Source organism: Jaculus jaculus, unplaced genomic scaffold, assembly GCF_020740685.1.
Source record: "Jaculus jaculus isolate mJacJac1 unplaced genomic scaffold, mJacJac1.mat.Y.cur uX1, whole genome shotgun sequence".
Lineage (NCBI taxonomy): Eukaryota > Metazoa > Chordata > Mammalia > Rodentia > Dipodidae > Jaculus > Jaculus jaculus.
Genome location: NW_025423518.1, coordinates 407,869 through 421,987, shown reverse-complemented (window position 1 = coordinate 421,987; position 14,119 = coordinate 407,869). Strand labels below are relative to the sequence as shown.

General features: G+C 53.3%; 1 protein-coding gene across 1 annotated transcript in view; it reads left to right on the top strand.

Moving 5' to 3' along the window:
- The first annotated feature begins 1,297 nt into the window (after positions 1–1,297).
- Positions 1,298–14,119, top strand: part of Arsl (arylsulfatase L) — a 29,034-nt gene continuing 16,212 nt past the window's right edge. The window contains exons 1-5 of the mRNA XM_045141445.1: positions 1,298–1,400; positions 3,215–3,358; positions 4,974–5,092; positions 6,427–6,770; positions 12,198–12,319. Coding sequence (XP_044997380.1) covers positions 6,577–6,770; positions 12,198–12,319 — 316 coding nt within the window. The 5' untranslated portion in view covers positions 1,298–1,400; positions 3,215–3,358; positions 4,974–5,092; positions 6,427–6,576. The remainder of the gene's footprint in view (positions 1,401–3,214; positions 3,359–4,973; positions 5,093–6,426; positions 6,771–12,197; positions 12,320–14,119) is intronic.

Below are 14,119 nucleotides of genomic sequence, written 5' to 3'. Positions count from 1 at the left end.
ACGGACCGACGGACGGACGGACGGGCAGGCAGGCAAGACGGACGGGCAGACAGACGCGCGCACGGAGAGACCGAAAGAGTCACAGACGGACAGACGGACGGACGAACGGACACACGCCCTCCTCCCTCCGCCCCTCTTTCTTTCCCGGTCCCCGTCCGGAAAGCACGCACGAACGCGCATGCGCGCGCTGATGGGACGGCGCACGCAGTGACGTCATGGCGATCGCCGGTTTTGTTTTTTTGTTTCTCCGTCCCTGCAGTGCGCATGCGCGTGCCGGTGGTTGCCTGGGAGACACGCAGACAGACAGACGGACGTATGTACAGACGTGGTCACGTGATCGCCAGCGGCCGACGGACGGACAGACACACGTCCGCCTCCCTCCGTCCCTGTTTCCCCCTCCCCGTCCGGAAAGCACGCACGTACGCGCGGTGACGTAACGTCGCACATAGTGACGTCATGGTGAGCGCCGGTTTTGTTTTTTTTTTTGTTTCTCCGTCCCCGCCGTGCGCATGCGCGGGCCGGTGGTTGCGTGGGAGACACGCAGACGGACGGATGTACAGACGGGGTCCCGGGATCGCCAGCGGCCGACGGACGGACGGACAGACAGACGCGAGCACGGAGAGACCGGAAGAGTCACGGACGGACGGACGGACACACATCTGCCTCCCTCCGTCCCTCTGTCTTTCCCCCTCTCCGTCCGGAAAGAACGCGCATACGCGCATGCGCGCGGTGACGTGGCGGCGCACACAGTGACGTCACGGCGAGCGACATTTCGGTTTCTCCGTCCCCGCCGTGCGCACGCGCGTGCCGGTGGTTGCGTGGGAGACACGCAGACAGACAGACGGACGGATGGACAGACGGGGTCACGGGATCGCCAGCGGCCGAGGGACGGACAGACACACGTCCGCCTCCCTCGGTCCCTGTTTCCCCCTCCCCGTCCGGAAAGCTCGCGCGTACGCGCATGCGCGCGGTGACGTGACGTCGCACATAGTGACATCATGTCGAGCGCCGGTTTTGTTTTTTTTTGTTTCTCCGTCCCTGCCGTGCGCACGCGCGGGCCGGTGGTTGCGTGGGAGACACGCAGACAGACAGACGGACGGATGTACAGACGGGGTCACGGGATCGCCAGCGGCCGACGGACGGACAGACGCACGTCCGCCTCCCTCCGTCCCTGTTTCCCCCTCCCCGTCGGGAAAGCTCGCGCGTACGCGCATGCGCGCGGTGACGTAACGTCGCGCACAGTGACGTCACGGCGAGCGCCGTTGTTGGTTTTTTTTTTTGGTTTCTCCGTCCCCGCCGTGCGCATGCGCGGGCCGGTGGGTGCGTTTGAGACACGCCGACAGACGGACGGACGGCGGGACGGATGGACAGACGGACGCGCGAGTGAATGAAACCAACAGGTGAGGATTTTTTTTCCCCTTTTTTTTTTTTTTTTTTTCGGATTTTCATTCAAAAACCGGATGATGGTGACTGTGATTTTTGAGTGATTTGCGCTGAATTTCAACTTTCTTCACTTTTATTTGATGTACGGACGCGCGTCTCCCTGGCTTCAGTTCGTTTTTGTCTAATTTTTGTTCATTTAGTTTTATTTTCCCCTGGTTGTTTTTCATTTAATTGATTACACGTGTGTCATTTTTTTCCTCGTCTCATTGGATTTTGTTTCATTCGTGTATTTTTTTTTTTTTGCTTACATTATTTAATTTAAATAAATATATATATATATATGCAGATACATATTTAATTTACCGTTTTTATTTTTATAAACTGTGTTCTTGTTTAATTTTGTTTAAATTTTTGCATCCTGTATTCTTATATATTTTTCTCATTTTGTGTGTGTACACGTATATATTTTTTTCTTATTTAGTGTTTAGTTCATATATATATGACATTTTATGCATATATATGAATAAAACAATATTTTATATATATGTAAATATATATATGACTAAAACAATATTATATATATACATATATAAGTCATATATATGTGAATAAAGCAATATCTTATATATATATAAATATATATATGACTAAAACAATATATATATACATATATAAGTCATATATACGTGAATAAAACAATATTTTATATATATATAAATATATATTTGAGTAAAACAATATATATACATGTATAAGTCATATATATGTGAATAAAGCAATATTTTATATATATATAAATATACATATGACTAAAACAATATTATATATATATACATATATAAATGATATATATGTGAATAAAGCAATATTTTATATATATGTAAATATATATATGACTAAAACAATATTATATATATACATATATAAGTCATATATATGTGAATAAAGCAATATCTTATATATATATAAATATATATATGACTAAAACAATATATATACATGTATAAGTCATATATACGTGAATAAAACAATATTTTATATATATATAAATATATATTTGAGTAAAACAATATATATACATATATAAGTCATATATATGTGAATAAAACAATATTTTATATATATATAAATATATATGACTAAAACAACATTATACATATACGTATATAAATCACATATATGTGAATAAAACAATTATCTTTCTCCTGATTCTCGGGTGTCAGGCAACACGCCAAAAAAAAAAAAAAAAAGCAGAAAATTACAGAAACAAAAATCACCGTTCTTGGGGAAAAGGATCGAATAAGTGTATTTTAAAGATTTATTTCTCTCCTCCTCCCGCATCAAAAAAAAGTCGAAAAAAAAATTTAAATGCGATTTCGGAAACGTTTAATCAATTCCGTTCTTTAAAAAAAAAGCCACTTTATAATTATTCGTGTTGGGCAATTATAACTGTCATTATTAACGAGGAGGGTTAATTACTGTCGATTACGTAATTATTAATCACTCCTGTGAACCGTCGTTCGTTGAATCGTCAGTCGCCATTAGTGGCTGGCGGGGATCGACGGTTAATTTTTCCCAATTTCGTCATTTTTTTAACCATTTCGCCCTTTTGCTCAGGTCTTAAGTTGTCGGCGAAACTAGTTTCCGCTCATCTCATCGTGATTAATTCCATTAATCATCCGGGGGTCACGGCGCCCCTCCCCCAGCCCCGCTCACCGCTCCCCTCCCCCACCCCGCCCCTCCCCCCAACGTTCCGGAACGTTCCTGGGCGCGGCGCTCCGCCGCCCCCGGGGCCAGGAACGTTCCGGAAAAACGAGATTTTTTTTTTCAGGGCCGGGCCTAGGCTTGTCCCTCGCGTGCGAGCGGCCCCGCGCCCAACACCGGTTCGGGGGCCGCGGGATTCGAACTCGCGTCTCGGAAGAGTCACGTGTGTGCGGCCGTGAGGTTGTCTTTGAACTCGGTCCTTCGCTTCCACGTGGGTGCTGAGTGTCTTTGAACTTAGTTCTTCGCTTTCACGTGGGTGCTTGTTGGTCTTTCAGTCCTTCACTTTCGCATGGGTGCTGATGGGCTTGGAACTTAGTTCTTCTCTTTCATGTGGGTGCTTGTTGGTCTTTCAACTCAGTCCTTCACTTTCGCATGGGTGCTGAGAGACTATGAACTGAGTTTTCCTCTTTCTCATGAGTGCTGATTGTCTTTGAACTTAGTTCTTCTCTTTTACTTGGGTGCTTGGGGGTCTTTCAACTCAGTCCTTCTCTTTCCCATGGGTGTTGATGGGCTTTGAATGTAGTTCCTCTCTCTCATGTGGGTGCTGGGAGGTTTTGAACTTAGTTCTTCGCTTTCATGTCGGTGCTTGGTGGTCTTTCAACTCAGTCCTTCACTTACGCAGGGGTGATAATGGGTTTCGAACTTAGTTCTTCTCTCTCACGTGGGTGCTTGGTGGTCTTTCAACTCAGTCTGCTTTCGCATGGGTGCTGATAGACTTTGTACTTAGTTCCTCTCTCTCACGTGGGTGCTGCGAGGTTTTGAACTTAGTTCTTCTCTTTCACTTGGGTGCTTGGGAGTCTTTCAACTCAGTCCTTCACTTTCGAATGGGTGCTGAGAGACTTTGAACTTAGTTTTCCTCTTTCTCATGAGTGCTGAGTGTCTTTGAACTTAGTTCTTCTCTTTCACTTGGGTGCTTGGTGGTCTTTCAACTCAGTCCTTCACTTTCTTATGGGTGCTGGGAGACTTTGAACTTAGTTCTTCTCGTGTTTGCTTGGTGGTCTTTCAACTCAGTCCTTCGCTTTCACATGGGTGCTGATAGACTTTGTACTTAGTTCTTCTCACGTGGGTGCTGGGAGGTTTTGGACTTAGTTCTTTTTCACGTGGGTGCTCGGTTGTCTTTCAACTTAGTCCTTCACTTTTGCATAGGTGCTGATGGGCTTTGAATTTAGTTCTTGTCTTTTACGTGGTTGCTTGTGGGCTTTGAACTTAGTTCTTCTCTTTCGTATGGGTGCTGGGAGGCTTTGAATTTAGTTCTTCTCTTTTACGTGGGTGCTTGGGGTCTTTGAACTCAGTCCTTCACTTTTGCATGGGTGCTGAGTGGCTTTGACCTTAGTTCTTCTCTTTCACATTGGTGCTTGGGAGTCTTTCAACTATGTCCTTCACTTTCACATGGGTGCTGATGGGTTTGAACTTAGTTGTCTCTTGTATGGGTGCTGAGGGTTTCTGAACTTAGTTCTTATAATTCACACGGGTGCTGTTGGGCATTGAACTCAGTCCCTGGATTTTATGCGGGTGCTGACGGACTGAACTCAGTCTTTCTCATTCACACAGGTGCTGTTTTGCTTTGAACTAAGTCTTCCATTTTTACAACGGTGTGGGTAGTTTGGATTCAGTTCTTGTCTTTCAAGCGGGTACTGGGGATTTGAACTGAGTCCTTATGTTTCATGTGGGTGCTGTGGGACTTTGAACTCAGTCCTCGGCTTTCACGCAGGTGCTGGGCATGTGAACTCAGTCCTCGACTTTCGGCCAGGTGCTGGGAGGCTGTGAGCTCAGTCCTCAGTTTTTATGTGGGTGCTGGGCGTTTGAACTCAGTCTCTCTCACACAGGTGCTGAAGTGCTGAACTGAGTCCACTCCTTTCATGCCAGTGCTGTGGGCGTGAACTCTGTCCTCCTTATACACGCGGGTGCTGTTGGGTTTTGAACTCAGTCCTCTGATTTCACACAGGTACTGGGGGAGGTGGCACTCAGTCGGCAGCGTTGGGTACTTGGGATTGTGAACTCAGTTGTTAGTAGGGATTTGAACTCAGTCCCCAGTGCTGGATGTGTGTGCTAAGTCCTTGTTGCTGGGTAGTTGAACTCAGTTCTTTGGTGTGGCAATGGGACTTACTCCTCATTGCTGGGGATTTTAACTCAGTCCTTGTTGCTGCGTATTTGAGCACAGTACTCAGTGCTAAGTGTTTGAACTCAGTCCTTGGTGCTGGGTATTTGAACTCAGTCCTCGGTGCTGATGATGTAAGTTCAGTCCTTGGTACTGGGGATATGAACTAGGTCCTTGGTGCTGGGTGCTTAAACTCAGTCCTCGGTGCTGTGGATGTGAGCTCAGTCCTTAGTGCTGGGTGCTGAAACTTTGTCCTCAGTGCTGGGGAAGTGAGCTCAGTCATTATGTTCTGAGGCTGTGAAGTGGGTGCTCAGTGCTGGGTGCTTAAACTCAGTCCTCAGTGCTGGGGATGTGAACTCAGTCCTTGGTGCTGTGTGTTTGAACTCAGTCCTCAGTGCTGGGGATGTGAGCTCAGTCCTACGTGCTGGGGCTGTGAAGTGGGTCCTCAGTGCTGGGTGCTTAAACTCAACCTCGGTGCTGTGGATGTGAGCTCAGTCCTTAGTGCTGGGTGCTGAAACTTAGTCCTCAGTGCTGGGGAAGTGAGCTCAGTCCTTATGTTCTGGGGCTGTGAAGTGGGTGCTCAGTGCTGGGTGCTTAAACTCAGTCCTCAGTGCTGGGGATGTGAACTCAGTCCTTGGTGCTGCGTGTTTGAACTCAGTCCTCAGTGCTGGGGATGTGAGCTCAGTCCTACGTGCTGGGGCTGTGAAGTGGGTCCTCAGTGCTGGGTGCTTAAACTCAGTCCTCGGTGCTGGGTACTTGATCTCAGTCCTTGGTCCTGAGGATGTGAGCTCAGTCCTTAGTACTTGTGATATGAACTCGGTCCTCAGCGCTGGGTGCTTAAACTCAGTCCTCGGTGCCGGGGAAGTGAGCTCAGTCCTTGGTACTGAGGATGTGAGCTCAGTCCTTAGTACTTGTGATATGAACTAGGTCCTCAGTGCTGGGTGCTTGAACTCAGTCCTCGGTGCTGGGGAAGCGAGCTCAGTCCTTAAGTGCTGGTGCACTCAGTCGGCAGCGTTGGGTACTTGGGATTGTGAACTCAGTTGTTAGTAGGGATTTGAACTCAGTCCCCAGTGCTGGATGTGCGAGGTCGGCCCTCAGTGCTGGGTGCTTAAACTCAGTCCTCGGTGCTGGGGAAGCGAGCTCAGTCCTTGATCCCGGGTGCCCTTGCTGTTCTCTCTCAGGAAGCCCCTTCGCCGCGGGACGGTCCCGCCCCTCCCCCGACGCCCCGTTGCCATGCCACCCAGCCGGCGTCAGGGCTGAAGGCCGGCCCGGCCAGGAGGGACCCGAGTTCGAGTTCTGCCCCTCCCCGCACCCCAAGCAAGGCTTCTAGAATGTTCTCTGCGGGGCGCCGTAGTCCCGCCCCCCTGGCGCTGCTGCTGCTGCTGCTCTCACGCGTGGACCCCGCCGTCGCCGCCGCCGACGACGCCGACGTCCCGGCCACGGGTTCGAGGCCCAACTTCCTGCTGCTCATGGCCGACGACCTGGGGATCGGTGACCTCGGTTGCTACGGCAACAGCACCCTGAGGTGAGTGTCTCGCGGGGGCTGGGGGTCATGGGGGAGCACTGGGGGATCATGGGAGAGCACTGGGGCATCATGGGAGAGCACTGGGGCATCATGGGAGAGCAGTGGGGGATCATGGGAGAGCACTAGGGGATCATGGGAGAGCACTGGGGGATCATGGGAGAACACTAGGGGATCATGGGAGAGCACTGGGGCATCATGGGAGAGCACTAGAGGATCATGGGAGAGCAGTGGGGGTCATGGGAGAGCACTAGAGGGACATGGGAGAGCACTGGGGCATCATGGGAGAGCACTGGGGGACTATGGGAGAAGAGTGGGGGATCATGGGAGAGCAGTGGGGCATCATGGGAGAGCAGTGAGGGTCATGGGAGAGCACTAGAGGGACATGGGAGAGCACTGGGGCATCATGGGAGAGTACTGGGGGATCATGGGAGAGCACAGGAGGATCATGGGAGAACACTGGGGCATCATGGGAGAACAATAGAGGATCATGGCAGAACACTGGGGCGTCATGGGAGAGCACAGGGGGATCATGGGAGAGCACTGAGGGATCATGGGAGAGCACTGGGGGATCATGGGAGAGCACTGGGGCATCATGGGAGAGCACTGGAGGATCATGGGAGAGCACTGGGGGATCATGGGAGAGCACTGGGGCGTCATGGGAGAGCACTGGGTGATCATGGGCGAGCACTCGAGGATCATGGGAGAGCACTGGGGGATCATGGGAGAGCACTGGAGGATCATGGGAGAGCACAGGAGGATCATGGGAGAGCACTGGGGCATCATGGGAGAACAATAGAGGATCATGGCAGAACACTGGGGCGTCATGGGAGAGCACAGGAGGATCATGGTAGATCACTGAGGGATCATGGGAGAGCACTGGGGGATCATGGGAGAGCACTAGAGGGACATGGGAGAGCACAGGAGGATCATGGTAGAGCACTGGGGCATCATGGGAGAACAATAGAGGATCATGGGAGAACACTGGGGCGTCATGGGAGAGCAGTGGGGGATCATGGGAGAGCACTAGGGGATCATGGGAGAGCACTGGGGCATCATGGGAGAGCACTAGAGGATCATGGGAGAGCAGTGGGGGTCATGGGAGAGCACTAGAGGGACATGGGAGAGCACTGGGGCATCATGGGAGAGCACTGGGGGACTATGGGAGAAGAGTGGGGGATCATGGGAGAGCAGTGGGGCATCATGGGAGAGCAGTGAGGGTCATGGGAGAGCACTAGAGGGACATGGGAGAGCACTGGGGCATCATGGGAGAGTACTGGGGGATCATGGGAGAGCACAGGAGGATCATGGGAGAGCACTGGGGCATCATGGGAGAACAATAGAGGATCATGGCAGAACACTGGGGCGTCATGGGAGAGCACAGGGGGATCATGGGAGAGCACTGAGGGATCATGGGAGAGCACTGGGGGATCATGGGAGAGCACTGGGGCATCATGGGAGAGCACTGGAGGATCATGGGAGAGCACTGGGGGATCATGGGAGAGCACTGGGGCGTCATGGGAGAGCACTGGGTGATCATGGGCGAGCACTCGAGGATCATGGGAGAGCACTGGGGGATCATGGGAGAGCACTGGAGGATCATGGGAGAGCACAGGAGGATCATGGGAGAGCACTGGGGCATCATGGGAGAACAATAGAGGATCATGGCAGAACACTGGGGCGTCATGGGAGAGCACAGGAGGATCATGGTAGATCACTGAGGGATCATGGGAGAGCACTGGGGGATCATGGGAGAGCACTAGAGGGACATGGGAGAGCACAGGAGGATCATGGTAGATCACTGAGGGATCATGGGAGAGCACTGGGGGATCATGGGAGAACACTGGGGGATCATGGGAGAACAATAGAGGATCATGGGAGAACACTGGGGCGTCATGGGAGAGCACTGGGGGATCATGGGAGAGCACTAGAGGGACATGGGAGAGCACAGGAGGATCATGGTAGAGCACTGGGGCATCATGGGAGAACAATAGAGGATCATGGGAGAACACTGGGGCGTCATGGGAGAGCAGTGGGGGATCATGGGAGAGCACTAGGGGATCATGGTAGATCACTCGAGGATCATGGGAGAGCACTGGAGGATCATGGGAGAGCACTGGGGCATCATGGGAGAGCAGTGGGGGTCATGGGAGAGCACTAGAGGGACATGGGAGAGCACAGGAGGATCATGGGAGAGCACTGGGGCATCATGGGAGAACAATAGAGGATCATGGGAGAACACTGGGGCGTCATGGGAGAGCACTGGGGGATCATTGGAGAGCAGTGGGGGATCATGGGATAGCACTGGGGGATCATGGGAGAACACTAGAGGGACATGGGAGAGCACTGGAGGATCATGGGAGAGCACTGGAGGATCATGGGAGAGCACTAGAGGGACATGGGAGAGCACAGGAGGATCATGGGAGAGCAATGGGGCATCATGGGAGAACAATAGAGGATCATGGGAGAACACTGGGGCGTCATGGGAGAGCACTGGGGGATCATTGGAGAGCAGTGGGGGATCATGGGAGAGCAGTGGGGGATCATGGGAGAGCACTGGAGTATCATGGGAGAGTAATGGGGGATCATGGGAGAACACTAGATGGACATGGGAGAGCACTGGAGGATCATGGGAGAGCACTGGGGCATCATGGGAGAACAATAGAGGATCATGGGAGAACACTGGGGCGTCATGGGAGAGCACTGGGGGATCATGGGAGAGCAGTGGGGGATCATGGGATAGCACTGGGGGATCATGGGAGAGCACTGGAGGATCATGGGAGAGCACTGGAGGATCATGGGAGAGCACTGGGGGATCATGGGAGAGCACTGGGGGATCATGGGAGAGCACTGGAGGATCATGGGAGAGTAATGGGGGATCATGGGAGAACACTAGAGGGACATTGGAGAGCACTGGAGGATCATGGGAGAGCACTGGGGCATCATGGGAGAGCACTGGGGCATCATGGGAGAGCACTGGGGGATCATGGGAGATCACTCGAGGATCATGGGAGAGCAGTGGGGCATCATGGGAGAGCACTGGGGCATCATGGGAGAGCACTGGGGGATCATGGGAGATCACTCGAGGATCATGGGAGAGCAGTGGGGCATCATGGGAGAGCACTGGGGCATCATGGGAGAGCAGTGGGGGTCATGGGAGAGCACTAGGGGGACATGGGGGAGCACTGGGGCATCATGGGCGAGCACTGGGGCATCATGGGAGAACAATAGAGGATCATGGGAGAACACTGGGGCGTCATGGGAGAGCACTGGGGGGTCATTGGAGAGCAGTGGGGGATCATGGGATAGCACTGGGGCATCATGGGAGAGCACTGGAGGATCATTGTAGAGCACTGGGGGATCATGGGATAGCACTGGGGCATCATGGGAGAGCACTGGAGGATCATGGGAGAGCACTGAGGGATCATGGGAGAGCACTAGGGGATCATGGGAGAGCACTAGAGGGACATGGGAGAGCACTGGGGGATCATGGGAGAGCACTGGAGGATCATGGGAGAATACCAGATCCAAGGGAGAACCTGGAAGGTGACGGGTCAACACTAGAGAACCCTGGGAGAGCACTAGGGGATCATGGGAGAGCACTAGGGGATCATGGGAGAGCAGTGGGGCATCATGTCAGAGCACGAGAGGATCATGGGAGAACAATAGAGGGACATGGCAGATCACTGTAGGATCATGGGAGAACACTGGGGCATCATGGGAGAGCACTGGAGGATCATGGGAGAATACCAGATCCAAGGGAGAACCTGGAAGGTGACGGATGAACACTAGAGGACCCTGGGAGAGCACTAGAGGGTCATGGGAGAACACCAGAGGATCATGGGAAAACGTACAAGGTGATGGGTGAACGCCAGAGGATCATCAGACAGTACTAGAGGATCATGGGAAAAACAGAGGATCATGGGAGAGCACTAGAGGATCATGGGAGATCATTAGATACCAGGGAGAACCTGGAAGGTCATGAGAGAACTAGAAGGTCATGGGAAAGCACTGGAGGATCATGGGAAAAACACAAGAGGATCATGGGAGAGCACTAGAGGATCATGGGAAAAAACACTAGAGGATCATGGGAGTGCAGTAGAGGATCATGGGAGAACATTAGAGGATGGTGGCTGAGCACTAGAGTGTCATGGGAGAGCCCCAGAGGATAATGGGAAAAACACAAGAGGACCATGGGAGAGCACTAGAGGATCATGGCTGAGAACGAGAGTATCATGGGAGAACCCTAGAGGATCATGGGAAAAACACAAGAGGATCATGAGGGAGCACTAGAGGATCATGGGAAAAAACACTAGAGGATCATGGGAGTGCAGTAGAGGATCATGGGAGAACATTAGAGGATGGTGGCTGAGCACTAGAGTATCATGGGAGAGCCCCAGAGGATAATGGGAAAAACACAAGAGGACCATGGGAGAGCACTAGAGGATCATGGGAAAAAACACTAGAGGATCATGGGAGAGCACTAGAGGATCGTAGGAAAAACACTAGAGGATCATGGGAGTGCACTAGAGGATCATGGGAGGGCACTAGAGGATCATGGGAGAACACTAGAGGATGGTGGCTGAGCACTAGAGTATCATGGGAGAGCCCCAGAGGATAATGGGAAAAACACAAGAGGACCATGGGAGAGCACTAGAGGATCGTGGGAAAAACACTAGAGGATCATGGGAGAGCACTAGAGGATCATGGGAAAAACACAAGAGGATCATGGGAGAGCACTAGAGGATCATGGGAAAAAACACTAGAGGATCATGGGAGTGCAGTAGAGGATCATGGGAGAACATTAGAGGATGGTGGCTGAGCACTAGAGTGTCATGGGAGAGCCCCAGAGGATAATGGGAAAAACACAAGAGGACCATGGGAGAGCACTAGAGGATCATGGGAAAAAACACTAGAGGATCATGGGAGAGCACTAGAGGATCATGGGAAAAACACAAGAGGATCATGGGAGAGCACTAGCGGATCGTGGGAAAAACACTAGAGGATCATGGGAGTGTCCTAGAGGATCATGGGAGAACACTAGAGGATCATGAGAAAAAACTCAGTTCAGGGGAGAACCTTGGTCATGGGAGAACCTAGGTCATGGGAGAGCACTAGCGGATCGTGGGAAAAACACTAGAGGATCATGGGAGTGTCCTAGAGGATCATGGGAGAACACTAGAGAATCATGAGAAAAAACTCAGTTCAGGGGAGAACCTAGGTCATGGGAGAACCTAGGTCATGGGAGAGCACTAGAGGGTTCTGGGAGAGCACTAGAGCATCATGGGAAAAACACCAGAGAATCATGGGAAAAACACTATAGAGGACCGTGGTCGGGCACCAGAGGGTCATGGGAGGACACCGGAAGGGGGCTGTTCGCAGGAACGTTCCGGTCCGCGGCTCATCGTCTCCCCCACCCCACCCCCACAGGACGCCCCACATCGACCGCCTGGCGCGGGAGGGCGTGAGGCTGACGCAGCACCTGGCCGCCGCGTCCGTGTGCTCGCCCAGCCGGGCCGCCTTCCTCACCGGCCGCTACCCCATCCGCACAGGTGCCCGCCCTCGCCCCCCTCCCCCCCAACGCCCGGCCCCGCCCGCCGGTCACTCGGGAAGGGGGGCGGGGCTTACGCACCCTCCCGGTGACGTCACTCCCTCCTGGTCCTGCCCGCTGCTATGCCCGCTAGTACAGGTAGGGCTGTTCCCTAATGATAGACGGCAGAGGCACTGGCAGACAGGAAGGGGCGGGGCCTAAGTGAGACGCGAGTGACGTCACTTCCTCTCGCCCGTCCTTTTCCCCCCCCCCAACCCCTGGTGGAGGCAGAGCCACTCCCAGATTGAGGAGAGAGGAAGGGAGACAGGAAGGGGCGGGGCCTATGCTTCCTCACAGGTGATTGGCAGCAGAGATGAAGACAGACAGGAAGGGGCGGGGTCTCCACATAGGCCTGAGTGATTGACAGCAAGGAAGGTGACAGAAAGGAAGGGGCGGGGCCTGTGCATCATCACGGGTGATTGACAGCAGAGATGAAGGCAGACAGGAAGGGGCGGGGCCTGTGCATCATCGCGGGTGATTGACAGCAGAGATGAAGTCAGGCAGGAAGGGGCGGGGCCTGTGCATCCTCGCGGGTGATTGACAGCAGAGAAGAAGTCAGACAGGAAGGGGCGGGGCCTGCGCATCCTCGCGGGTGATTGGCAGCAGAGATGAAGTCAGACAGGAAGGGGCGGGGCCTGTGCTTCCTTGCGGGTGATTGACGGCAGACAGGAAGGGGCGGGGCCTGCGCATCCTCGCGGGTGATTGACAGCAGAGATGAAGGCTGACAGGAAGGGGCGGGTCCTCTGCATCTTCACGGGTGATTGACAGCAGAGATGAAGTCAGACAGGAAGGGGCGGGGCCTGCGCATCCTCGCGGGTGATTGACAGCAGAGATGAAGTCAGACAGGAAGAGGCGGGGCTTGTGCATCCTCGCGGGTGATTGGCAGCAGAGAGGAAGGCAGACAGGAAGAGGCGGGGCCTGTGCATCTTCACGGGTGATTGGCAGCAGAGATGAAGGCTGACAGGAAGGGGCGGGGCCTGCGCATCCTCGCGGATGATTGGCAGCAGAGAGGAAGGCAGACAGGAAGAGGCGGGGCCTGTGCATCTTCACGGGTGATTGGCAGCAGAGATGAAGGCTGACAGGAAGGGGCGGGGCCTGCGCATCCTCGCGGATGATTGGCAGCAGAGAGGAAGGGAGACAGGAAGGGGCGGGGCCTGTGCATCCTCGCGGGTGATTGACAGCAGAGATGAAGGCAGACAGGAAGGGGCGGGTACTCTGCATCTTCATGGGTGATTGGCAGCAGAGAGAAAGGCAGACAGGAAGGGGCGGGTCATCTGCATCTTCACGGGTGATTGACAGCAGAGATGAAGTCAGACAGGAAGGGGCGGGGCCTGTGCATCCCCGCAGGTGATTGACAGCAGACATCAAGGCAGTCGGGAAGGGGCGGGGCCTGCGCATCCTCGCGGGTGATTGGCAGCAGAGAGGAAGGCAGACAGGAAGGGGCGGGGCCTGCGCATCCTCGCGGGTGATTGACAGCAGAGAGGAAGGCAGACAGGAAGGGGCGGGGCCTGCGCATCCACTTGCATATTTGGCAGCAGAGATGCAGACAGGAAGGGGCGAGGCCTGTGCTTCCTTGCGGGTGATTGACGGCAGACAGGAAGGGACGGTGCCTGTGCTTCCTTGCGGGTGATTGACAGCAGACATCAAGGCAGCCGGGAAGGGGCGGGGCCTGCGCATCCTCGCGGGTGATTGACAGCAGAGAGGAAGGCAGACAGGAAGGGGCGGGGCCTGCGCATCCTCGCGGGTGATTGACAGCAGAGAT